Source organism: Spermophilus citellus (genome assembly GCF_964194105.1).
Source record: "Spermophilus citellus genome assembly, chromosome: 4".
NCBI lineage: Eukaryota > Metazoa > Chordata > Mammalia > Rodentia > Sciuridae > Spermophilus > Spermophilus citellus.
Genome location: NC_138185.1, coordinates 181097507 through 181121858, shown reverse-complemented (window position 1 = coordinate 181121858; position 24352 = coordinate 181097507). Strand labels below are relative to the sequence as shown.

The window sequence follows — 24352 nt, the reverse complement described above, 5'->3', positions numbered from 1 at the left end:
GTGACCAAGGAGGGTGAGGCCCCTACTCAAAGAGCTGGTCCCTAAGGAGGTGGGGGATGGGCGATATCCTTTGCTCTGTTTTTCCAGGTTTCTAGCACAAAACTAGAGTGAACCTGTATGAATGAATTGACACACATTCACCACCATTACAGTCAGAAGAAGAGTTGGTTCTAAGTAGGGTGCACTAAGAGCATCATTCCATGGGAAGCCAATTTCCAATCTTCGTTCTTTGAGTTTGAGGATGTGGATATTCCCCCCACCCCCACTTTACCCTTTTCACTTACCAGCTGAGAGAGCTAAACCTAAATTAACATTTATGTGTTCAAGCATTTAACACCCATGTTCAGGTGCTCTGGAATGGACAAGGAATTTCATGGATGAGCACAGTGCACAACATGGGTAATACTTGGCTCTAGATAGACTGAGGCTGCTAAGATAGGACTGAGCTGGCTTTGACCAGCTCTACAGTAATGCTCTTTATATATGAAAGACCTCAACAAGTGTTGGCTCCTTTTTTGGTTTGAGGGAGGTGATGATCAAATTTATTTGAATTTGACATCATTTGTGGATCAGGAAGGGATAATATCTTCTTAGCTACAAGCTGAAGTACTTGAATTGTGTTTATATACCATTCTTCATTTTATAAAATGTCCTAAGCTTTATTTTCCTACTTAAGCAAGAAATTCATTCTAAGGGTGAAAAAATGCTAATTACAGAGTATCTAAATTCAACTTTCAAATTGCTGATTTCTTGCAAAACTCATGAAGCCAGTAGTATTTTTGTACTACAGCCAATAACAAAATAGGTAGTTTCAGAGATGCAATATATTTAAATATTTAACTGCCTGAAAACAAGGGTAAAAATTAAAAATTAACCATCTGCCTCTCCTAAAAGGTGACAGGCCATTCTAATTTCTTCCACTGTGAAATACAGGACATTGTGCAACAGCCTGTATTATTCTTTAGCCCTATATACCTGGCACTCTGCTGTTTTTAACATGGATTGTCTTCTGCAATGTTCACAACATCTGCTAACAGATATCAGTGTAGTCTCATTTCTAAGTCCGTGTCCTTAGGAACTTTCACTATTACACGAGATTTTTCCCAGTTCTATAAAATATGAATTCATATTCCTCTCATCCAAAATAATTTCCTGAAGTGGAAGCAGGGTTCTGGAATAGTTTAAATCAAGGAAATGAAAGAAAATGACAACGGAGAGCCTTTCAGCTACAGGATGAACAGCTTGTCACCACCCTAAGCCTGAGACTGGCATTTCCTTTCATGCTTGCGACAGCCTCCCTCCCACTCAGGCCCAGGGGCTGCCTGCAAAGCTTTGATGGGAGGATGGGTATAAATGTGAGCACAACTGGCTGTTCCCCCACAGCTTTCTACCTATATCTCTACCTAAGAATGGAGCAACTCTCAGAATGGAGGAATCCCTTGACAGCTTGAAGACAATGATCAGGAATAACTGTAAAAATCCATTTAATAAATATACATCTTAGAAGTACCAAAATAATTACCAACAAAATACACTATGTACACCATTTACAGGAGGGTAATACAAACCTTGATAGGTAGTGACTTTTAACCCCACACCACCAAACACCTGGTTATTATTACATGTGACAGGACACAACTGGGGTCAGCCACTAAATAAACAGTGATTCAATCAACAGCACAATAAATAAAATGTAGTTCTTTCATCAAAATCTTCTCCATAAACCCTACAAAGGTGAAGTTTTAAAGAGGTTTTCTTTGAATTCCAATCTTTCTTGCTCCCCCATAAAAAAAGTTCACAAAAATAACAAAATAAGGGCTGATCTACCACAACAGAATGTTTGGGGACAGGCAGTGTGAAGTGTGGGTGGTAAGTACACCCTTTGAATTTTTTTTTTCCTTTTTTGTTTTTTTAGAAAAATAAAACTCTCCTTTTGTACAAATATACAAGTCCATGTTCTTTTCAATATTTTCCGCTCATAATGTCAGGCGCTGGCCTCCAAACACACAGTCATCATAAGGCAGCTAAAACAAGAAGAAAAAAGACATGTTAAACTTGCAGAACTTGGCCAAGGGTGTTGTAGGGAGGCTACTGAAAATAACTGAAGTATTCTTGGAATCCCTTCTCCATAACCCAAATATAATGAAACTGACAGGCTGAAGGAATTTTCCTTGAATGCTCCTTTCATTAAAAAAAAAAAGCTAAACTACTGCTTAGGGTGTAGCTCTGTGGTAGAGCAGGTGCCTCACATGCACAAGGGCCTGGGTTCAATTCCCAGGATCAAGAGAAAGGATAAGCTATTAAAACAAAACGAAACAAACAAACAAACAAACAAAAGGCATACTCTTGGGATACTGGTTATATAGGTTCAAGTTTGAGAAACTGATGAGCCCTGTAATAGAGAGTAGCTCTAGGGCCTGGGAGGGTACAGGAAAATAGCCCTCATTATCTTGGGCAGAGTGATGAAGATGTTAATGGAAACTAACCTCATCCTCTGTGAACTCTGATTCTGTGTCATAGCTCTCCTCATCCTCGCTTTCAGGAAGCATCTGAAGGTTTTCCAGGGTGAGCTGGCCCAGCTGCTGCTGTATCCGGGTGCTCGGGCGGCCCCAGGTGAGCTGGTACGGGGAGTACCCTTGGTAGGTAACTCTGTTGACATCTGCCCCACACTTCAACAATAGGGACACCAGATCAGGATTCTGCAGGTCTACAGCGAGGTGGAGGGCTGTCCGGCCATTACAGGGCTCCTGAAACCAAGAGCAATTTAAGATATATACAGCTGAGTTTGGAATTTCTGCTTGCAAAAAGAGTATGCTTAGTGTTACTGAGGAGGAGCTTGACTCACTCCATCTGTAGGTTATGAAGCACTCACCTGAGCATTGACATCAGCACCCAAAGACACCAAAAACTCCACGATGCCCAAGTAGCCATGAATAGAGGCCAAGTGCAGACATGTGTGCCCTAGAAGAACAAAAGGCAAAAAGTATAGTCATTTGTCAACCCTCACACATGAGGCAGAACCTTACCCCTGTTCTTTTATGGGACAAATGGTCACATCTTATGAAATTTAAGAACTCAGAATTTGGGTTGTGAATGAACTTTGTAAGGACATCAAACAGGTATGTCGAATGCGTGCTTCCTCAACCTTTCACATACTGGAAATTTAAGCTCTTGCCCTACTCCTTAAGTTGGCCCACCCACCCCTTCCCCATGGCAACTGCCCTTGGATGGGGCAGTCAAACATACCATTGTAATTGGTGGCCTGCAGGATGGACTGGAGGTGCTGTGTGGTGCAGGCCTGTGTCAGGACTCCTATGCTTGCCAGAAAGCCATGCTCACAGGCAAGGTGTAGGGGGGTATTTCCTCGAAAGTCTCGGAGCTCAGGATCACAGCCAGCTTCCAGAAGTGCCTCAGCAATTTCTGGCTGGTTGGTGATCACAGCCAAGTGGAGTGGAGTCTACAAATGGAAAAGGATACAAAGAAGGATGAGCCACGGAAACAAACCCATAATTTGATTCCCTGAATCCCAGACATCTCCTGGTTGTGGGTGCTTCTCCTCCCAGACAGGTACAGGGGGTTAGGCAAATACCAGAGGCTCTCAGCAGGTCATAAAGACCTCACCAAACCAAAGGAATTTTCTTCACTCTCTAGGAAGCTGGCAGATTTGAATGAAAAAGGCCACAGCAGTATGGGCCAGGGAGTGTTAATTTAGAAATGATCCAGCAGTATGGGCCAGGGAGTGTTAATTTAGAAATGATCCAGCTCCACCATGGGGTCAGGTAGGGCACAGGGCGGGGTAAGGGGCCCACCTGCTGCAGGTTGTTCTGGAAGTTGAGGAAGGCTAGGTCTCCCTTCACCTGGCGAATCACTTCCATGGTCAGTGTCTTCTCTTCATGGATGATGGCCAAGTGCAGGAACCTGAGGGGAAGAGAGGGAAAACCCCCCAGGGTTGGTGAGTGCACTGCGTGGGGCCCAAGAAGCGCAGGCTGCGGGGGATTGCGCAAGGTCGGGGTTTCTGGAGGCCGAGGCCACGGTGTTTTCCGCGAGGTTATTATGAGCTGAGTGTTCCTGGCAGGCGCCCAGGGACTTTCCGGGCCCCACCCCCTCCGCGGCGGGCGCCGGCCAGACCGCCCCGCCCTCCAGCCCGGCCGGAACGCCCTGTACTTCCCCTCCCCGCCGCGCGGCGCCCGCCAGCGGCCCAGAAACTCCCGGCCCGCCTTATGCAACTGGGGACTTCGCGTCCCTGCCGCCGCCCCGCCCCCGGCCGCGAGGTCGGGGCCGGGGGGATGGGGGTGTGTGGCAAGGCGGCTGTGATGCAGAGGTGCCCAGCCGTGGGCCCTCGGAGCCCGAGACAACTCCCGTTTTCCCCACGCGCAGCCCTGCAGTTTTGCAAGGGTTCGCTACGGTGCAGACAACCCGCAGGCAATAGAGGCCCCTTAGCCCGCGGCTTGAGCTGCAGGCCCCGCGCTCCCACTCCGCTCCGCACGTCCGCCCGACCCCCGCCAAGGGCCCGCAACACTTACGAGTCTCCGTCCTCCGTGAGCTGCTGCTTCCAGGGCTCGGTGCCATGCGGCGCCTCCTGCGGCTCGAGGCGGATCTCTCGCAGCTCCTTCACCATCTGCTCGTACTCCTCGTCCTTCATGGAGTCCAGGCCGCTGTCGTGGCGGTCATCTAGCAGCCGCTCCTTCTTCAGCGCATCCCGGGGGCCCTCCATGGCCCACTCCTGAGCGTGCTCGACTGGCTGAAACATGGCGCGCTGAGAGCTCAGGGCGCTGTCCCCACGTGCGCCCGGCTGCGGGCTGCGCGCTGCCTTCCTCGCAGTGTCGCTAGCAAGCAGAACTGCACGTTCGGATTGTTGTGGGCTCGGCAGCGCCGCCGCGGCGCCCTTATAACGCAGGCAGGGGATTTCTCCGGGGCGGGGTCAGGCGCGGGGAATTTCCAAGCTAGTCAGACCAGAAAAAGAGAACTGGCCTCGTCCTCTGCTATGAAGCCTAAGCCCCGAGCCGGGGTTCATTAGAGAAACTCCCTCCGATGAGCCACTGGGGTCATGTACTGGGAACTTCTTCATGAGCGCTGAGTGGCTGGAAAGTCCTCGCGATCAAGCCCCCTCCCCCGAGGTACTTCCCTGCAGCTTGCACTCAGTAACCCTGTCCCTCTGCAAGAAAGCTTCTTTCCCTGGGGTTTCCCAGGATCGTTTTGATTTGGGGTCGTCGGCTGCAGAGATCCCAAGGACTCAGACTTGGTGGGCGGTTCCTCTTTGGGGTTTGCCAACCTGCGGGTCCTTTCCGTTTTTAGATCTTTTGAAAACTCAAGGGTGGAAATGATGGCTAGGTGTAGGGATTTGCTTCCCCCAAACTTCTTTCTGCTGGGAAGGACATACTGGTGGTTAAAAGGTCGCAGGCATCAGTGTTTCTGCCAATATCAGGCTCATCTCATGGTGCAGGGACTTTTACCTCATCCCTAACACACACACACACACACACACACACACACACACACACTTGTGAAAATCTTTGTAATAGAAGTTGCAGATACCTCAACTATTGAGTTCCTACTGTCTGATTTACCTTGTGCTGCTGCAGAGAGTTGATCCTGAGCCTACTTCTGGGTGCCCAGCTGAGGACTAGGTTAGTGCCTTACCCAAGATTGGCCTTTAAGGATAGCCAAGAAAATAACTGCTAGGCATCCTGCAGGAGGTTGAAGGCAGCCCTAACATTGCCCCCACATCTCTTGCTGCCTTCAATTTGCTCCTCTTCTCCGCAGGAGGGCGGCTGTAGGATACATTCATGCATTGGGTACCCACTCCAGAGATAAAGGGTTTGGGTTCACTATCTTCTGATTTCATCTGGAGAAATAGAACTGATGCTTCTGCCCCCAACCCCACCTCAAGGCGTGGTTTGAGTTCATCAGCTTCTTATAGAATTGATCCAGCCAAAATAAAGTCCCCCAGGTTGGGATTTTTTCCAAATTTGCCCAAATGGTGTTGGGGATGTATCTCAGTGGGAAAGCATTTGCTTAGAACGTTTGGGGCTCTGGGTTCAATCCCCAGTATCGTTAAAAAAAAAAAAAAAGATTCTGGGGTTGGAATTGTGGCTCTGAGGAAAAGCGCTCACCTAGCATGTGTGAGGTCCTGAGTTCGATCCTCAGCACCACATAAATATTAAATAAAGGAATTGTGTCCACCTACAACTAAAGAATAAATATATATATTTAAAAATGCCCCATAGTTCTGTAAAGATTTCTGTAGATAATTGCAGTCATCTTTTTCTTGACTGGTTGTACCCTAACCAGCCTTTCCCTTCTCTTTATATCTTCACCCCCTCTCTCAATATTTTAATGTAGAGAACAGAATTGATAGGGTTAAAGACAAACTATGAGGGGAGGGAAAAAAGTAAAATCAAGAAATAAAAACTTCCAGGTAGTAATGATCATATGTTCAAAGGAAAACTTCCCTGGGATTGACTCCGTTTTCTCTTAGGCTTCTGGTGTGCATGTATACAATTATAGAGGCAGTGTAAAACAGTGACTCTAAACAGGAGATCTTAATTCTAGATTGTAGCTCTAATTAACTGCATATTAGTTGGAGATGTCAGTTAACATTTTAGTGGTATACTTGTGTTTAAAAGAAGATTGGACTTAATTCTACTTAAGGTCTTCCGTGGCTTAAAAATGTATTGTTCACAAATGCATATTTAACCCTTCTTTGGAAGGATGACCAAGGCTTTTGGGAATATCATACTATAAATTTTTGAAAGAACTCCAACACTTTACGTATTACATTATTAGTTCTCAAAACTAATCTTGTAAATAGGTATTATTCCCATTTTCCTAAAAAGAAACTGAAATGCATGGACATTTACCCAGGCATCTATGGCAGTTCATCTAATTTCTACCCCAATATATTAACCACTTGGCCAAAGAAGTTGTAAAATTAACACTTAAAAACTAATCATGAAATGAGACCGAATACACGATAATTTGGAATATACTCTAAATCCTTTCTACTCAGACTGTAAAAGAAAGGGTAGGTGTTCCCCCTATCTGGGGATATTCACATCTTTTTTAAATGTACAGCAATGTTGAATTCTAAAAGCACCACCAACAGGTACACCAGAAGAGAATTTGGGACTGCAGTTATAAAAATTCAGGCATAAATTTCTTTGCACCTCCTTTGATGGTTTTATGTTCCTGATAGCATTCAGGATATGGTGGTCTGTTCCTGATTGTTTAGTGTGACACCTAGTGGTAAGAGTCTGGCCTAAGCCTTCCTTGATTTGTCACAATGCCTTTTTAAAAATTAGGGCGGTGCTGAATCTTTATGAGGTGGGGATTCCCAAGGAACTACCTTTTGTTTTCCTGCAACCCTGGGAGACAGTTTTGAATAATGTGAACCAACAGGTTTTCTCCCCTCACATATGGCTCAATATGGTTTAAGTCAACAAACATTACAACTTGGGTGAAAAAGAATATGCTTGGAAATCAGAACCATGAGCACACTTTTTCTTTCTTTCTTTCTTTCTTTCTTTCTTTCTTTCTTTCTTTCTTTCTTTCTTTCTCTCTCTCTCTCTCTCTCTCTCTCTATCTCTCTCTCTTTCTTTCTTTCTTTCTTTTGTACATAAAAAGGAAGAAGACAGCAAAAGGGTCTGACTTTTGGTTTAGGAAGGTCTTTATAGACCCTTCACAGTGCTTGAATTTTTCTTCATTGTCAAATATTTTAACTAACCTTGAACATTTTAAAAATGTTAAAACCTTACATAAACAAATTTTAATGTTATGTGGTTCTGTGAGTGTGTATAGGTTGCCAGGGATTGAACCCAGAGGCCTTGTACATGCTAAGCACTTGCTCTACCCCAATTTACTCTCCCAAGCCTTTTTTTCTTTTTAGTGCAGAAGACAAAGAATTAAGTTTCACCTTGAGGTTAACTTTGTATTTTAACTCAGAATGTAGCCATTGAGAATGACAAGATGGACTATGATCCTCTAGGGATTCCCTGTGGGCAAGAGCACCTACATGAGAAAACGAGCATCATGGGGCCTGGTGGGGCTGCTGGTAACTTGTGCATTCTTCCTGGATGGGAAATGCTCAGTACAGGCTAAGCCTACTTCCTGAAGTGCCCAGTGATTTTACAGTGCAGAAAATGTTGTAAGTTAACCAGGTACTCCAACATCTTCCATTTCCATTTCCTTCCTTCCTTCCTTTTTTTTTTTTTTTAATGGTATTGGGGATTAAACCCAGAGACAATCTACCACTGACATACACCCTAGCTCTTTTTAAAATTTTTTATTTTGAGCCAGGGTCTTGCTAAATTATCCAGACTAGCCTTAAATTTGTAATCCTTCTGCCTCGGCCTTCCAAATAGCAGGAATTATAGGTTTGTACCACAATGCTCAATTTTCTTAGCATCGTGGGCCTGTGCCAGTTGGCTAGGCCAATTAAACCTAAATTATTTTGGGCCCTGAAAATTAAACTCTTGTCAGGATACTATCACTCAGTATAGCCAGGGTGGAAGAGAGAGGAACTGTAGCAGGGTCCTTGAAGACCAAGCAAGGCAGGCACACTCCTAATGCACAGTCCTTCTGTGACATTCTTTTTTTATTTTTGTATTGGGGATTGAACCCAGGAGCACTTCACCACTGAGCTAAATCCCCAGGGTCTTACTAAGTTGCTTAGGGTCTTGCTAAATTGCTGAGGCTGGCCTCAAACTTGTGATCCTCTTGTCTCAGCCTCCCCAGTTGCTGAGATTACAAGTTTGGGCTATTGCACCTGGTTTCTGTGACATTCTGAATGTGTGTGTGTGTGTGTGTGTGTGTGTGTGTGTGTGTGTTGCTACTATTGATCCCAGAGGCCTTTGTGCATGCTAGGCAAGCACTCTACCATTGAGCTATTTTCCCTACCCTCTGAATGTATATTCTACGTCCAATCTCAGGCATTCTTCTTCTCTCCTTCAGTGGTTAGTCTCTCAAAGCTATAGTGTGCTCCCTTTGCTACAAATTCTGCAGTTTAATGAGGATCAAAGCCTTAAAGGATCTCAAGTACAAATACCCTCCATAGAGGCCAGGCAGGTTTCCCTGAAGAATGAAGCTGCCCTGTGAGTCTGAAGGGGAGTGGCTAGATCTCCAGCAGCCCAGATCTGAGTGTGCTTTCCTACTATTCAGGTCAGTAATCTTTGCCACATGGCATTTTGAGTTCAGTGCTGATCTTCCATTGTAGGAAAATACAAATTAGAAAATGTATTTTTGGGGCTGGGGATGTGGCTCAGCGGTAGCGCACTCGCCTGGCATGCGTGTGGCTGGGGTTCGATCCTCAGCACCACATACCAACAAAGATGTTGTGTCCACCGAGAACTAAAAAATAAATATTAAAAAAATTCTCTCGCTCTCTCTCTCTCTCTCTCTCTAAAAAAAAAAAAAAAAAAAAAAAAAAAAGAAAATGTATTTTGATGTGAAAATTTTCACATCAAAACTTTTATGAAAACCAAACAATGCAATTTTGTCTTTTGGCTAAACAAAGTCCATAGGCCACACGTTTACAAGCTGTTTTTCCAGTCAAGGTATGATGTTTTAATAGTGGTTTGGGGGAAGGCCCCTACTCTCTGCTCCCTTGGCCTCAGAGGGTCTCTGCTCCCGGGATGTGTCCATCCAGGATGTGCAGGGCTGCTGCTGGCAGGCAGAGTCAGAATTAGAGACTTTGAGCCCTAAAGAGAGTTGTCCCTCCCTTCAAGGAATTTTTAAACACTATGCTGTAAAATATGTACAACTCCAACAGAGTTTTGATTTTTCTTCACAAGAACCACACACACACACACACACACACACACACACACACTTTTGAACCACATTATTTCAGTAAACATCTTGTGCAGTGCTCATGCTGCAACCAGCATGGTGGTGCCCTAACCACATGCCCAAGCTGCCTATTAGGTAACTTGCTGCAAGGGAAGGAGGAGGCCTGAACATGTCACCCTTGGCCAAAATTCCTGGCTCTCCCTTTTCAAGGCTTGTTGGCAGTAACCAAATAATATTTATAGGTGTGTAGGATTGATCATGTTCTGTTGTGTTCTGGGAGGAGTAGTTAAATCAAGAAGGTGGTGGAGGCTTAGTAACACTTTGTTTCCCTCTGTGCCAGTGTCTTTGCTGTTTTGTCTCAGGTATAAATTCATTCCGAGTTTAGTCAGGGTAGAAGGAGATCTAGAAATAAGGCAGGTTCCACATTAGAGCCTGGTACTTGGCAGGATATCAGGCATCAATGATATAAGGTTCCTGTACTTGGGCACCATAATTAGGTGAAGGGCTAAAGATCCTTCTCAATATCAGGAGCTAAACCAAACCCATCACAAATACTTAATGGAAAAGAGGAAACTTTTTTTCTCCCTGTGGGCTAAGGTCTTGGACAAAGTTAAACAGAATCAGAGTTGCTAAAATATTGCTTTAGGTTATAAACAGAGAAAGGATTTGGGAACCTTGATCTTCAACAGGAAAGAGTGGGTTTGACAGCATGGATATGGATTTTAGTTAGTAATTTTTATAAACTTGATGAAGGAACATCAGGGAAGCACATGTAGAACCCAGTCTCCATGTTGGCTCTGACACTAGGATAAGGCCTTTCTCAGACCTGCCTTTAGAAACTCTGTTCTCTGGAGTCAAACCCCAGGTTTCTTGGATAAGTATTAGAAACTGAGATTTGTTTCTAACACTTGTCTCTGAGGCTATTAATGGAGAAGAATAACTATAAAGATATTGGTTCTGAAAGTCATTCTGAGTTGATTTTTACACATTTAGGAAGCAGAATAAGAAGAGTTGCAGTCAGAAGCCATGAGCAGGGAGAAAGGGACAGACTGGCCTGGAATGTTTTTCCTTTGTTTCCAGGTCTCAGCTGTCAGAGTCCAGTCCCATGACTGTCACATATTCCCTCCGGATAAGTCACTCAGCTTGGCTCAAGAATGCTCATCATTTCCCATATCCTATGGCTGTTTATAGGCTAAAGTTCAGGGATTATTTTTTTAACCAGGAACACTGATGTTTTTAGACAGCAAGATAGGTTCATGCATCACCAGATCTTTGAGTGCTAATATCTGAAAACTGGACTCATGTGGAAGAGAAGAAAAATAGGGTTAGTATCTCTGCTTCCTGATCATGAGAGCCACTTCCTTCCACCACACTCTTCCTCCACCATGTTCTGCCTCATTTCAAGCCCTGAGGATTAGAACCCGATGGCTGTCTGGATGGAGACTTTTGAAACTGCGATGCCTGAAAAGTAGAGTGTTGCCTCTACCTCTGAAGCTGAAAATTAATGAATCTTCACATCACGAATGCTTGAGTAATGCAAATGGATGCCAGACAGCGATTCTCAAAAATATTAAGAAATAAACAAGAAATTAGAGTGTATGCAAATAATACCACTGAATAAAAGTTTTCTACAGTAAAACAAAATAAAATAAATAAAAAGAAAAAGAAAACTAGAGAACGGGGTGGCTCCTAAAACTCAAGGGGCTGGGGAGAATCTGGGTGGGTTTGACAACATGGATATGGATTTTAGATAGCAATTTTTATAAACTTGATGAAGGAACATTAGGGAAGCACATGTAGATCCCAGTCTCCATGTTGGCTCTGCCACCTTGAAAGATTCACGGGTACCCCAGGTTGCCAGAACAATGAGATAATTATACTTGATAAGTATACCAAATATAGCTCAATGAATGTATAAATAACAAAAAACAAGGAAGGTACCCAGATGGATTTCAGAGCAGAGAGGATGGGGAGACATAGGACAAAGAGAAAAGTACAGGGAGCCACAGTGGAATTTTCCCTACACAAAAGGCAGGGTGGAGATCCACACTAGGAGGAACAGTGCAGATAGTAGTGTCTGCGGCGACATCTCTTGGCCATTTATGGAAGAACTTTTCTCTGATAAATATTTTCTTGAGGGGATCTCAGGAAAGTCTGGAAAGTGAGGCTGAGGATGTGCACTGAGGCTGGGTATGTAGTTGAAACAATAGTGCAGCATGTACTAGGGTCTCAAGGACAGAGCCCACTTTGTGAGCGCTTCTTCTCTGGCAACCCCTGGGGCCAGTGAGCTCAGTTCGTCCTGCTTTTGAATTGATACCCAGACCTCTCTCCATTTCCACTCTCCCCACATGAGTTCAGGCCTTGCTCTACCAGAGTGGCTTCCTGATTTGTTATTTATACATTCATTGAACTATATTTGGTATACTTATCAAGTATAATTATCTCATTTAATCTTCAGCATTGTTTGATGGGTATCATTTTCTGTTTTAAAGGAAATTGAAGCTCAGATAGCTGAAGTAAAACAATCACAAGGCTGTAGCTAGGAAATCTCAGAACCAGCATTCAAATTCATCACTGCGTACACTGCCACTCCTGGGCTTCCCCTCCAACTCTACAATATTGCTTGACAGTTCCTATTTAAAATTTTTTCAAAGGTATTGGCCTGTGTGTGTGTGTGTGTGTGTGTATTTGTATATGTATATATGTGTATATATGTATATATATGTGTATATACACACACATTATATATATATATATATATATATATATATATATATATATACATATAAACATATTTTTTTTGTTTATGGTACTAGGGATTGAACCCAGGGGCAATCTATTACTGAGCTACACCCTCAGTCCTTTTTAAAAATTTTTATTTTAAGATAGAGTCTCACTAAATTGTTCAGGCTGGCCTTGAACTTGTGATCCTCCTACCTCAGCCTCCCAAGTAGCTGGGATTACAGTCACGTGCCTGGCTATATATTTTTATACAGTTTTAAAATTTAGTTAAGTTGAAATATAACACCTTGGGCTGGGGATGTGGCTCAAGCGGTAGCGCGCTCGCCTGGCATGCATGCGGCCCGGGTTCGATCCTCAGCACCACATACAAACAAAGATGTTGTGTCTGCTGAAAACTAAAAAATAAATATTAAAATTCTCTCTCTTTAAAAATAAATAAATAAATTAGTAAAGCTATTGTGTCCACCTACAATTTAAAAAAAAAGAAATATAACACCTCTATGTGGTTAAAAAAAATCAGGCTATCTAAAAGGGTTACAATTATACAATTACTTTTCTTTGGGCTGGGTGTGTAGCTTGATAGTGGGGCCCCTGTTTAGCATGTACAAGGCTCTGGGTTTGATTCTCATCACCAGAAAATTTTTTTCTCTTAAATGCTGTTTCTAATACACATTTCCATTCCATCATTTCCTATAACAAAACCTCCAGTGGCCTGCTGTAGCCTGCAGGGAAAAGTCTGAATTCCTCAGCTGGTACCTACAGCCCTGCAGGGTCAGACCCCACCCATCTCCAGTGCTCCCCAGCACCAACCCACTGTCCCAGCTGCTGTGGCCTCACACAGGACTATGTCCCCTCCCCTCCTTCCCTGTTCAGCTTCCTTGCCAGAACCCACCCTTTCCAAGACTCCTTCCTTATCTTTCTCGAGTGCTTAGCCTTCTCCCAGATCCTTCTAGTGCTTACTGACTGACTTGGGCCACATGTTGCCATGTAACTGTAGTTATTGCTAGTCCTCCACTTTGACCCTTAGATGGACACTTCACTGTATAGGATGGAACAAGGTCTGCTGGGTGGGGAGGACAATATGTATTTCTTCTGTCTCCCATATCAATTCCCTTGTTTTAGGCCTGTGTATCCTTTTCCTTCATACCTATCGTAATTATTCCTCGACTCTCCTTCTCTGTTAGTAGTTCACTCTTTATCAATCAACTTTCCTTCTCTACCTGGGAATTATCTCCAGAGGTCATCTGGTCCAACTTCTGCCTTCGAGTGAGTAAGCTATTATTATTCCCATCTTACAAAGGAAGCAGATACGCTGGGGTAAAGGGTATTAGGAGGAGAGGCGCCAAGCCAAGACACAGCAGAACCCAGCACATACTGTCTTAGGGGAATGGAGATTGCAGCATCAGTAGAATTGAAGAGATTATAAAAAGACCTAGACAGGGCCTTTCTTCTCTTCTTTCCTCTTCTGTTGCTTGAGAATAACCTGTGGGGACAGATGCAGGGTCAGAAAGAAGACTCCGCTTCTCAGTACCTTATGGACATAGGTAAGGTGCCTCCTTTAGGAGATAGGTGGACTTGCTTAGTCCAGCTCCCCTGGATAAAAGATAAATAGGAATTGGGGCAGAAGCTCTACTTTAGAGTATCTCCTGTGTTAGAAATATGTTGAGGACAGAGAATTATGGGAAGGAGGCATAATTGGAACATTTTTTTTTGGTTGAGAGGCTGCCTCTTCTCATCAATGAATGTGAGGCTGAATGGATCTGTGACAGGCCCTGGTAGGGTATGACTGCTGAGGCCCACCAGGATGCCCTTCCAGGGTGCTATTTGATGACTTTCAGAAACAGGGGTATTTTCCACACAAAATATCACCTCTCAAGAGCTTGACCTAGTTTAACAAGCATACAAAACCTAACAGAATCAGAATTTAAAGTGAAAAGCCCACTAGTGTATGAAGACTGGTGTGTGGTTTGGAGTCTCCCTGACTCAGGCAACATCTGGAAAAATTTGTTTCCCAGATAAGTTTCCCTTACAGAGGAAATCCTAGGGAGAGGTTTATATTATCCAGTGGACGCTCCCTATCTCTGACTGATCACAGAAAGAATTCATTTAAATGTTTTTACACATCAACATTTGATAAGCTGTTTTATAGAAGTAGTTCAGGAGGTTATAGATGTATTAGATGTCAGGGCATCACCACAACTTTCCACTGTTAAAAAACCTTGACTCTCTCACTTCAGGTCTTTTTGTTCTTGTCTTTAGGTCTAGCAATTTGTCAGGCCAGCCCTGGGTGATTCATATCAGTGATAGCAAGAGTGAAAATTAGCATAGAGATACATGGGAGGGTTGCTGTCTGGAGGGTGTTGAATGGAGGCTAAAAATAGGTGGGGGTTCCTGAGGTAGCCTCCTTTGTGGCCACAGGCATTTAAAAGGAACAGTCATCAGGGAAATCTCTCTTCGAGCCCTGCCCACAAGAGAAGGCAAAAGCCCCCACCTCTGTCACTCCTTCTTCCCCACAGGAAAAGCTCAAGGTGACAATATATTTGGTGCTTTCAAAATGTCATTGACAGATTCTCACTCCTTCCTCCCCCAGAACTCTGATCAGAGGCTTTCTGTCTGGGTAAATTCATATTTTCAGTTCCTGCTTCCTTAGTTCAAGAGCAAATGTCTGTTCCTGACTGCCTGTAGGTGTTTTGTCAAAGGACTGATTAAAGTAAAGAGAATGTGTGTGGGGCAGGGGAGACACAGGCTGGGTTTAATCCCCAACGATGCCCAGACAGACAGACAGACACACACACATACATATACACACACAGAGTGAATGTAATAAATTGACAAAGCAAGGATAATATGAAAAAAATTTCTAAGAAAAAATCACCATAGATAAAGAAAAATAAACATTAATTTGTCCAGCATTTATTAAGCACTTATTTTGTACCACTTTGCTAGGGAGTAGAAGTACAAAGAAAATAAAATATGCTTCCCACTGTCAAGAAGCTCCTAGGCTGGTGGGGAGATGACCAGGTAAATTAGCAGTTCTCGTAAGAAATGATAAAGGATATGGCTGGAGTAAGGACAAAGTGCTCTGGGAGCATGGAACAGGGGAAGGTAAGCCAGACTGAGTGGGTTGGTCAAGGGTGGCTTGGAAAAGGACAAGTAGGAATCAGCCAGAGTGACGGTTGGGGAAGGACATGGCTGGTAGAGGGCATGAAGAAGCAGCTCCATGGACTTGGTGTAGGGTAAAGAGAGATCTGTGAAAATGTTAGACAGGAAAGACATGGTGCACAGCTCTGGGACTGAACAGAGAATGAAATGGCATCCTAGAGAGCCATGGGGGACCGCTGTGGCATTTTAAATGGTGCTTTAGGAGACAGTGTGGTGATGAGAGTAGGTGAGGCAGGAGGCTGTGGCAGTTAAAGGCAAAGACTGGAAAGTGATATGGCTAACAAGAGATTCTCCTAAGAACAAGGATCTGCAGGATTTGGCGACTGACTGACTGAGTTGAAGGAAGGGGAAGAGTCTAAGCACTCTGCTTCTGACTTTGACTACTCTTCAGAAAGCCAGGAGGAAGAGCAGGTTTAGGGGAAGATGAAGAATTCTGTGTTGGACACATCCACTTCAAGGGTTGGGTGGATAAAGAACTGGTTAGGGATTCAAGATTGGGGATGGGGACGTTCTAAGAACATACACTCTATTTTTTTTTTTTTTTCCAGTGCTGGAGATTGAACTCAGAGCCTCATGCAGGCCAGGCAAGTGTTCTACCGCTGAGTCACATCTCCAGCTTAGGACGCAATATTTGAGAAATAGCCAAAGTTCGGGTGAGGACAAAGCCACCTCACTGGTGTGTAGAGGAACAAAGGCCAAGATTGGGAACTTTTTAGGGGTGAGCTGAACTAAGAAGCCAGCAAAGGAAACTGGGAAAGAATATCCCAAGAGGAGGGAGGGAAAAAAGGAGAGAGGATGTCCCAGAGGCTGAAAAAAGAGAGAAGACAAGTCTTTGAAAAACAGTATCAAATTCAGTAAGATTGTGTGTCTGTCATGAAATTGCACAGGTTTGGAAGGCTCATCGATTCAGGGTAGCCTGGGAAGAAAAAGGCCAGACTGAAAGATAAGCAAGTTTTATTTAAAATGTGTTTAATTTCTTTCAAGTACAGTCATGATGTTAGCTGCTAAGAGGTGGGCGCCTTTGGGGGCGAACCCCTGCGTTAGTGAAACTTCAGTTGTCCTGTCTTTTTGTTTTGTTACAGAAAGCTTGGTCTTTGTCCCCAATGTCAATCCAATAATGAGTGCATGGTTTTGAGGAAAAGGAAAAAGAAATTTTATTGCTTTGCTAGCAAAGAAGAAATACAGGGACTCCTTCCCAGAGGCTGTGATTCTGCCCATCAAGGTTTTTTTAAAGAGGTGATTCAAAGGCTACATTGAGTTCTCTGTGTTGTAATTCACTTGTTAATTTGGGAGACAGTCATTTCTTAGATCTTCTGGTGCCATCCCCAAGTCTGAAGTACTCTTTCCTGTGGTGGGTGTGTGCTCAAGGAGAGATTACTATGCCTAGGATGGGGAAGAAAGGTAATCCTGCTTCTGAGATAAGGGAGGGGGAGAGATTAGAGAGAGGGAGGAAAAGAGAAGGAAACATGTCAATTTAAAAAATAAATCTCAGTGGCAGAGTAGCAAGAGCTATATTCAAAGCATAAAGTGGACCACTGTTAAAATTTCACCTAAGATTCTTTCAGACTTTCAGAGAATCAGCTATAGTCACCCAGCCACTTTGGTTTATTCTTTTAGGTGACCTAGGATAAACCTGGATCATTATAATATTGAATTGTGCATGCCCAGAAGTGTTCCTATCCACCATCCTAACCTTAGGAACTTGGGCTCTATGACCTTGAGCTGAGCAATGTATACTTTAAATTGACCATACTCAGGAATGTGTCCTCCCCTAAATTGCTTTCCTGTATGAATATGGATAAGCTCCCCAAATAAAATCCCCACACTTCTATTCCTTGGGGAGAGCCTTGCTTTGGAAATAAACTCCAGTTCTCTCTTTACCTTTCTCCATTCTTTTATCTTTTGGTTGTGTTTTTTGGCTTTGTACCCACCAAAAACTGCTGGGTATGGTGGTGCACACCTGTAATCCCAGAGGGTTGGGAGGCTGAGGCAGGAGAATTGCAAGTTCAAAGCCAGACTCAGCAATTTAGTGAGGCCCTCAGCAGCTCAGCAAGACCCTGTCTCAAAATAAAAATAATATAAAAAGGGCTGGAGATGTGGCTCAGTGGTTAAGCACCTCTGGGTTCAATTCCTGGTACCAAAAACAACAAAAAAAAGCATAACCACTGTGTTCAATTATAAAGTCATTTAATGATGAGCTATGATTTGAGAAAATTATCAGTATGTGATTTCATCATTGTGTAAACATCATAGAATAAATATAATCACACAAACCCTGATGGAATAGCTTACTGTGCACATAAGCTAAAGGGATGAATATGTCTATATTTACACACAGTGACACACACACATCCATAGTATAACCCATTGCTCCTAGGGCCACGATAAACAAAACATCATGAGATTAAATCAAACACAAGATAAAATAATGCAATCACAAGACCCAGTGAACATGAGATGTGTGAGAATGTGGCTGGCCTAACTCAGCATTCTGTTTTATAGTAAACTCTTTTTATAAATAGAAGAACATTCAAAAATAATGATTAAAAGTATAGGACAATAAATACATAAACCAGTAACATCGGATACTATCATTATCAAGTATTATGTACTGTACATAATTATATGTGTATGCTTTTATATGAATGTCAGAGCAAGTCTGTTTACCCCAGTATCACCACAAACACATGAGGAACACATTGTGCTACAACATTAGGAAGACTATTAGAAATACTGAGACACTACAAGAAACAGAACACCTGCTTGAAAGTGGAGAGGGGCATGCTACCAGAACCTGGCTGGCAAGGGCAACTGGGTGGGTGGTCTGCCTGCTCATATCCTTAATGCAGTGCTGCCCTTTGCCCTGATTGGAGAAGCTGGGTGTGTGTGTAAAATCTACACCATTTGCTAATTTTAAAATTGGGGTGGGCAAAAGGAAGGGCTATAATTAAAATGGTTACAATTGGATTCCAATTAAGGCTGTGTTCTGAAAATGGACCACTGGGCTTTCTGTTGTTTGCTGAGAGCCATTAGCCAAGTAGGTATGACAATTTCCTTGGCAGCGTACCCCATGTTGCTTAGAGGAAGGACTCGTGGAAATGGACTTGCCTTGGACATTTGCAGTGACATTGCATATATGCTTGAGTAAGGTGACCTTGCTCAAGGACCAGGGCGGATCCCGGTTTAGGGCGGATCAGGTTTTAGGGAGTATCCGGCTCCTTGGGTTTAGGGCGGTTCCAGGTTTAAGGTGTACCTGGCTGGGAATAGGGCGTATCCTGCTGATAAGAGCCTGGTGGAATACGTGGATTTTGCCCAGAACGTGAATTTCCCCAGAACGTGAGTAGAGTGCCGGTGTGAGTTCGGGAATAAAGAATTGCTGTTTGAATCTACAAGGCTGTGAGTGGCTCATGATTTTGTGCCCAGCCAGACTGCGGCAGTTGTTCACGAATTTCCCTTTTTCTTATTCCTTTTCATTTCCCCTTTGGGGTTGCCATCCATCCTAGATAAATTAACTTTTTGCAGTGGAAATCGCCATGGTAATGAGTTCTCCTCTTTTTAGCGGTTCAGATAGCCATCCTGGTGATTAGGAGCACTTGATGAGGTCCTTTCCAGCTCCTCTGAAGCTTGTCTTCTTTCCAGGTCTTGATTAAAATCAAGTTGCCAGGCTGGAAGGGATGAATTGCAAACTCTAGGAGGGGAGTCTGAGCAACAGTTCATAATAATCGTATCAGTGGGGGTGGGGGGAGCATAGATGGTCTTAAATTGACTCAGAACAAACCTGTGACTCGGACAGAGCTTTTTGTGATATTTATCAGGCATTCTTATATAAAGCCCTTCCTGTATAACCTCTTAGTTTTACTTTCTTTCAGAAGGAAGGAAACAAATGTACATCTCAAGTAAAAGAACCATTGTCTTATCTTTTAAATGTCTATGTGTGGCTTTGGTTGTACTCTCCTGCCAGATGTTTAAGACCAAGTAGGTCAAAATTGACATCTTTCCTATCTACTGTTAGAGTCAGTTGAGATTTGTCAGGGATCACTCTTAGGAACCTGTGAGAAGCCTTGTGGCTCTTTTTACTTTTCCTCTACCAGTGGAGCCATCTACTGGGATGGGTCAGGGTCTTACCAACTACATGTGGCTTCCTTTGGAAGCATCAGGGACATTTCCAAGTTTTGTTTTTTTAAACATTCAGCAGGTCAGTTTCACCACTATCTTTTTAAATGTCTATAATTTTATAGTTTTCCCTTCTATTTAACTAGAGTTAGTATTAGTATTGAAAATCAGCCTTACATCCTATTCTATCCAATAGGTGATGGCTTATTATCTCAAATTAACTCAGTTTGTTCTGTTAGGAGGAGTACTTCTTCAAAACACTAACACGCAAAACTTATAAAATTCTGTAAGGAAAATACAAAATGAAATTAATAAGACTGAAAACATTCAGTTTGCATAATAGCTTTGAACCAAGAAACATAATTTCTATAATAACACAAATATATCTTTGGTATCTATTTTGCCTCCACAAAGACACATAAATTTATCAACTCAATCACATATGAGATCCCTTACAAATTTTACTTTCTTTTAAAACTCTTACAATCTTACATATCTTTTATAATTTACCCAAACCTTTACTTAGTTTTGTATTATATCCCTTGTTTATTTTAAGATCACAGTGATATTTACAACAAAAATCTATCTTTTGAACATAACTTAAAATAAGCTTAAGTCTAGCCTACTTTGGAGCAATACATCCTAACATGGAGTAGGGTGAGAGGCAGAGATCTCAGATAAAGCGGGGCTCTTGACAAATAACACAACACAACATTACATCTGAAACATGAATCAAAAACTAAGAGAGCTCCTAACTTTCTTTTTGTGGAAAAAGTGGCAAAATGCTTCTATGTTTTACAATGTCAGCCTTTGAACAAATCAGGCTCTTCTTTTTTGGGGGGAGGTAGTGGGGATTGAACTCAGGGGCACTCAGCCACTGAGCCACATCCCCAGCCCTATTTTATATTTTATTTAGAGACAGGGTCTCACTGAGTTGCTTAGCGCCTTGCTTTTACCGAGGCTAGCTTTGAATTCGCGATCTTTCTGCCTTAGCAGACTCTTTTTATTACCTTCCCAAAATACATTTAAATTCCCATCCCAGTGTAAAGAGTAACATTCTATGTGTAACTTATTTATTTATTTATTTTAGTTGTAGATGGACACATTCCTTTATTTTTATTTTTATGTGGTGCTGAGGATCAAATCCAGTATGAGCACGCTACCGCTGAGCCACAACCCCAGCCCTATATAAATCTTATTGATAACAGGTTTCCTTTAGCCAGTTACAAAACATTAAATGACATAAATAGACACCAACCAAAGTTGTTATTTCCATATAAAAATTTGAAGGAGACTACTGCTATAGGCAATTTTAGTTTGGAGAACACCACCTTGAAAAAATTGTTCTCTCAAGCTTTACATTTTAAAGGCTTGTATACTTGTAGAACATGATTGCATCTAATATACAAAAAAGCCACTAATGGTTAGTGTCACAATTATACAGGTGTCCTTACATTAACTAAGTTTAAATTTTAAAGTAAAATATGGAATCCATAGTGTATGGTAACAATAATCATAGGTCTGCATGTGTTAGCGGTAATAGCAACAATCACAGGATACCCTCAAATCTCTCATACATTTAGGAAACAGTGTTAATGATCAGAAATAGACTTAGTTAAAGCACATAGACGTAAGTCAGATCTTCAAATGGCAATGTGGACTTTCAGATGTAGTGTACAAAAGAGAGCACATATTGGTTATCTTGCTGGTAAACCTCCGTAAACTTTCATTTTACAAAACATTTAGATAAGGCTCATACAAACATGGTTCTCAGATGTATACATATCTCTGGTCATATATATTTAGCGTGTAAACTATATTATAATAACCTAGAATAATAGTTGTTCATTTAATCACTTATGAAGTGATCATTTAAAAGATTTTAAAACAGATACAAACCCTGATTCCTTTAAGAATTAGCTTCCTTAAATAATAAAACCTAACAGACACAAAAAAAATTATTTTGATAGAAAAGAACAGATCGATGTTCAGAGTTTGCTTCCTATCAGTACATTAAAATTTAAATAACTTTAAGGGTGCTAATTATAGTCAATTTAATCACACACACACACACACACACACACACACATTTTGAGATTTACCTTCCAAAAACCTTCTGCACCTTAGACATTCTACAAGTCTACAAGTTGTTTACATCCTTATTTTTGTCTTCTCTTTCATCTTGAACTTGGGAATCTTCAGAAGGGCAAGTGAAATGGACTAATGCTCTGTCACTTTGCTTCTCTTTCAGGAGTCCTACCCTTCATTTTATACATTCTGTCTCTATCCAAAATACTGGGACTCTGTCAGCCAGTTAAAAGAAAACTTTCATCCTTAGATACAAGAATATTAATTTACCAAACAAAATGCTTTCTCACCCAAAAATGTTTCTTTTACCTTCTAATTTTCCATGCTAAAATATATTTCCATACTTCTAATATTCTTTTCTAGTTTTAGACCCTTTCTTAAATTCACATTCTGAAGCAATCCTTATGAATATTATCTGTGCATTTAATTTATACAACAAATTTTGTCCCAGAGAGGGATGGGCAATCTGGCATATACAAAAACTGTGCCTTAATTTTTTTCCCCAGGTGGTATTCAAGGTGTTGGAGCACAAAATATTTTTGAGCCTGACCTGTCTCCCATAGTATTATCATAATGCCGGCAACCTTAGTGAGTTCCCTACTTACCCAGAGGCTTCTTGTACCCAGAGGCTCCTTTTGGGCCTTTTTCAATACTAGGCATATTGATATTCAATGGAGGAGGCCCTTTCCATCCTTTTCCCTTTTGTTTCCCTTTCTGAAATTTACTAAAAGTAGAACCCCAGAGTATAAGAAAGTAGCATCATGATTTGGATTTAAAAGTGAAATTTTTTTTTAATCTGGTCCAGAGCTGGTTTGGGTAATAGCTCATGCAAGTCTAGCTGTAAGATGGAGTTACAGTTTACGCCTCCTTCAAGAGCCATCTCTCTCTGTCCTCCAACTGGCATTTGGCTCAGAATTGAGTACAGAAAATATTAGACATTTACCCCAGGGTTTGAAGGTCAAGGGAATCCCAGTGTATAAGCGCTTGTGCCAGATGGAGTGTTACCCGTGTGCAAGACAAGGGAGAAGAAAGCACCCCTTGGCAGCCTTCCCTTGCCTGAACCAGATCAAGGTGTCCCGTGATCCCCTGTAGAACTCAGAGCCCCTTGAGGGTTGACTAGGACTCTTGAGTCCATCAAATTAATTGCCCCTCATTGACATATCCTTCAATGTCCCCTCATAGACCACAAATTTGTGACCCTCAAAATAATAGTTAGGGGAACTGTGGACAAATTGTCTTAGAGCAATTGAAATAGTGAGAGCCTGATGTGTGTGTGGCAGGGGAGGCTGGTGTTGTGGCTCAGCAGTAGAGCACGTGCCTAGCACGTGTGAGGCACCACATAAAAATAAATAAAATAAAGGTATTTAAAAAAAAAAGAAATAGTGATAGCCATGGGTCGTCATCACCCCCACCCCCAAGGGAAACTGGCAGGATTAGAAACCTAGAAAGAGGATAAAATCTTTATGTTCTGATAAAGAATAAACAGGCAAAAACTGAGAATCAGTGGGATAGGGTCGGAAACTGGGCTCTAAACTTTCTGGGGGAGGTTGCTTCAAGGCAGAGAAAGAGAAAAGGGAAATTCATCCACGCACTGGTAGGTTGACAGGTAAGGCTCTGCCTTGGAGTCCTCAGACCATGCTGAGAAGTCAGTCTAGATCCGAGCAGCTCTCTGAGGGACGCCCTTTCTCTACCATTAGGTAAGAGGTTATGAAAGGAGACTGAAGTGGAGACAGACTTTCCATTTGCTATTTATTGGCTTTTGGCCATCTCTGGAGATCCTGTGTTCACACCAGGGAGTAACCTCCACCAGAGACTTAGAATGCTTCTAAGAGAGACCTCAGTTTCTCAATCAAATGGATTGCCATGATAGGAGACTGAGGCTAGATCAGACCAACATTCTCTCTGCCAAAGGCAGAAAGGGATTGATGTCTCATTCCAGCAAAGCCTTTGCCCTGAGTCTTGAGTTTGCTTTTAACTGGCTGACAGGCTCCCAGTATTTTTGATAGAGACAGAATGTATAAAACGGAGTGTAGGACTTCTGGAAGAAAAGCAAAGTGATAGAGCATTAGTTTGTTTCACTCACCCTCTGAAGATCCCCATTCAGGCCACCAAGATGAAACCAGAGATTTGAGATAAAACTAGATTTCCTGCTTTGCCAATTTCTTTTCTTTTGTTTTTAAGATTTTTATTTGTTCTTTTTAGTTATACATGACAGTAGAATGTATTTTGACATATGATACATACATACATGGAGTATAACTTCCCATTTTTGAGGTTGTACGTGATGTGGAGTTACACTGTTTGTGTATTCATATACGAACACAGGAAAGTGATGTCTGATTCATTCTACTGTTTTGCCAATTTCCTTCTGGGTTCTTGTCTCACAAATTTGAAGAATAAAATCCACAGACAATAATGGAAGAGTAAACGGAGTAGAATTTTTTAAACAAGAATAGGGAAA

The 24352-nt window shown here is 42.3% G+C and overlaps 1 protein-coding gene across 1 annotated transcript; it reads right to left on the bottom strand.

Moving 5' to 3' along the window:
- Window positions 1-1467: 1467 nt before the first annotated feature.
- NFKBIA (NFKB inhibitor alpha) lies at window positions 1468-4877 on the bottom strand. Its single transcript, XM_081289931.1, has 6 exons — window positions 4524-4877; window positions 3810-3918; window positions 3247-3457; window positions 2873-2961; window positions 2487-2747; window positions 1468-2024 (listed from the first exon to the last, which is right to left on the bottom strand). Exons 1-6 carry the CDS (start codon window positions 4748-4750, stop codon window positions 1977-1979), a joined length of 945 nt encoding a protein of 314 aa, XP_081146057.1. The 5' UTR covers window positions 4751-4877; the 3' UTR covers window positions 1468-1976.
- Window positions 4878-24352: the final 19475 nt, after the last annotated feature.

What these genes read in the sequence shown, in the direction of transcription:
- NFKBIA (XM_081289931.1), bottom strand. Translation starts at nt 4,750, where the DNA reads ATGTTTCAGCCAGTCGAGCACGCTCAGGAGTGGGCCATGGAGGGCCCC. An exon ending in TCCAGAACAACCTGCAGCAG is followed by an intron (nt 3,458 to 3,809) that starts GTGGGCCCCTTA and finishes TTCCATTTGTAG; the next exon opens with ACTCCACTCCACTTGGCTGT. An exon ending in CAGAGTTCACAGAGGATGAG is followed by an intron (nt 2,025 to 2,486) that starts GTTAGTTTCCAT and finishes TTCTTGTTTTAG; the next exon opens with CTGCCTTATGATGACTGTGT.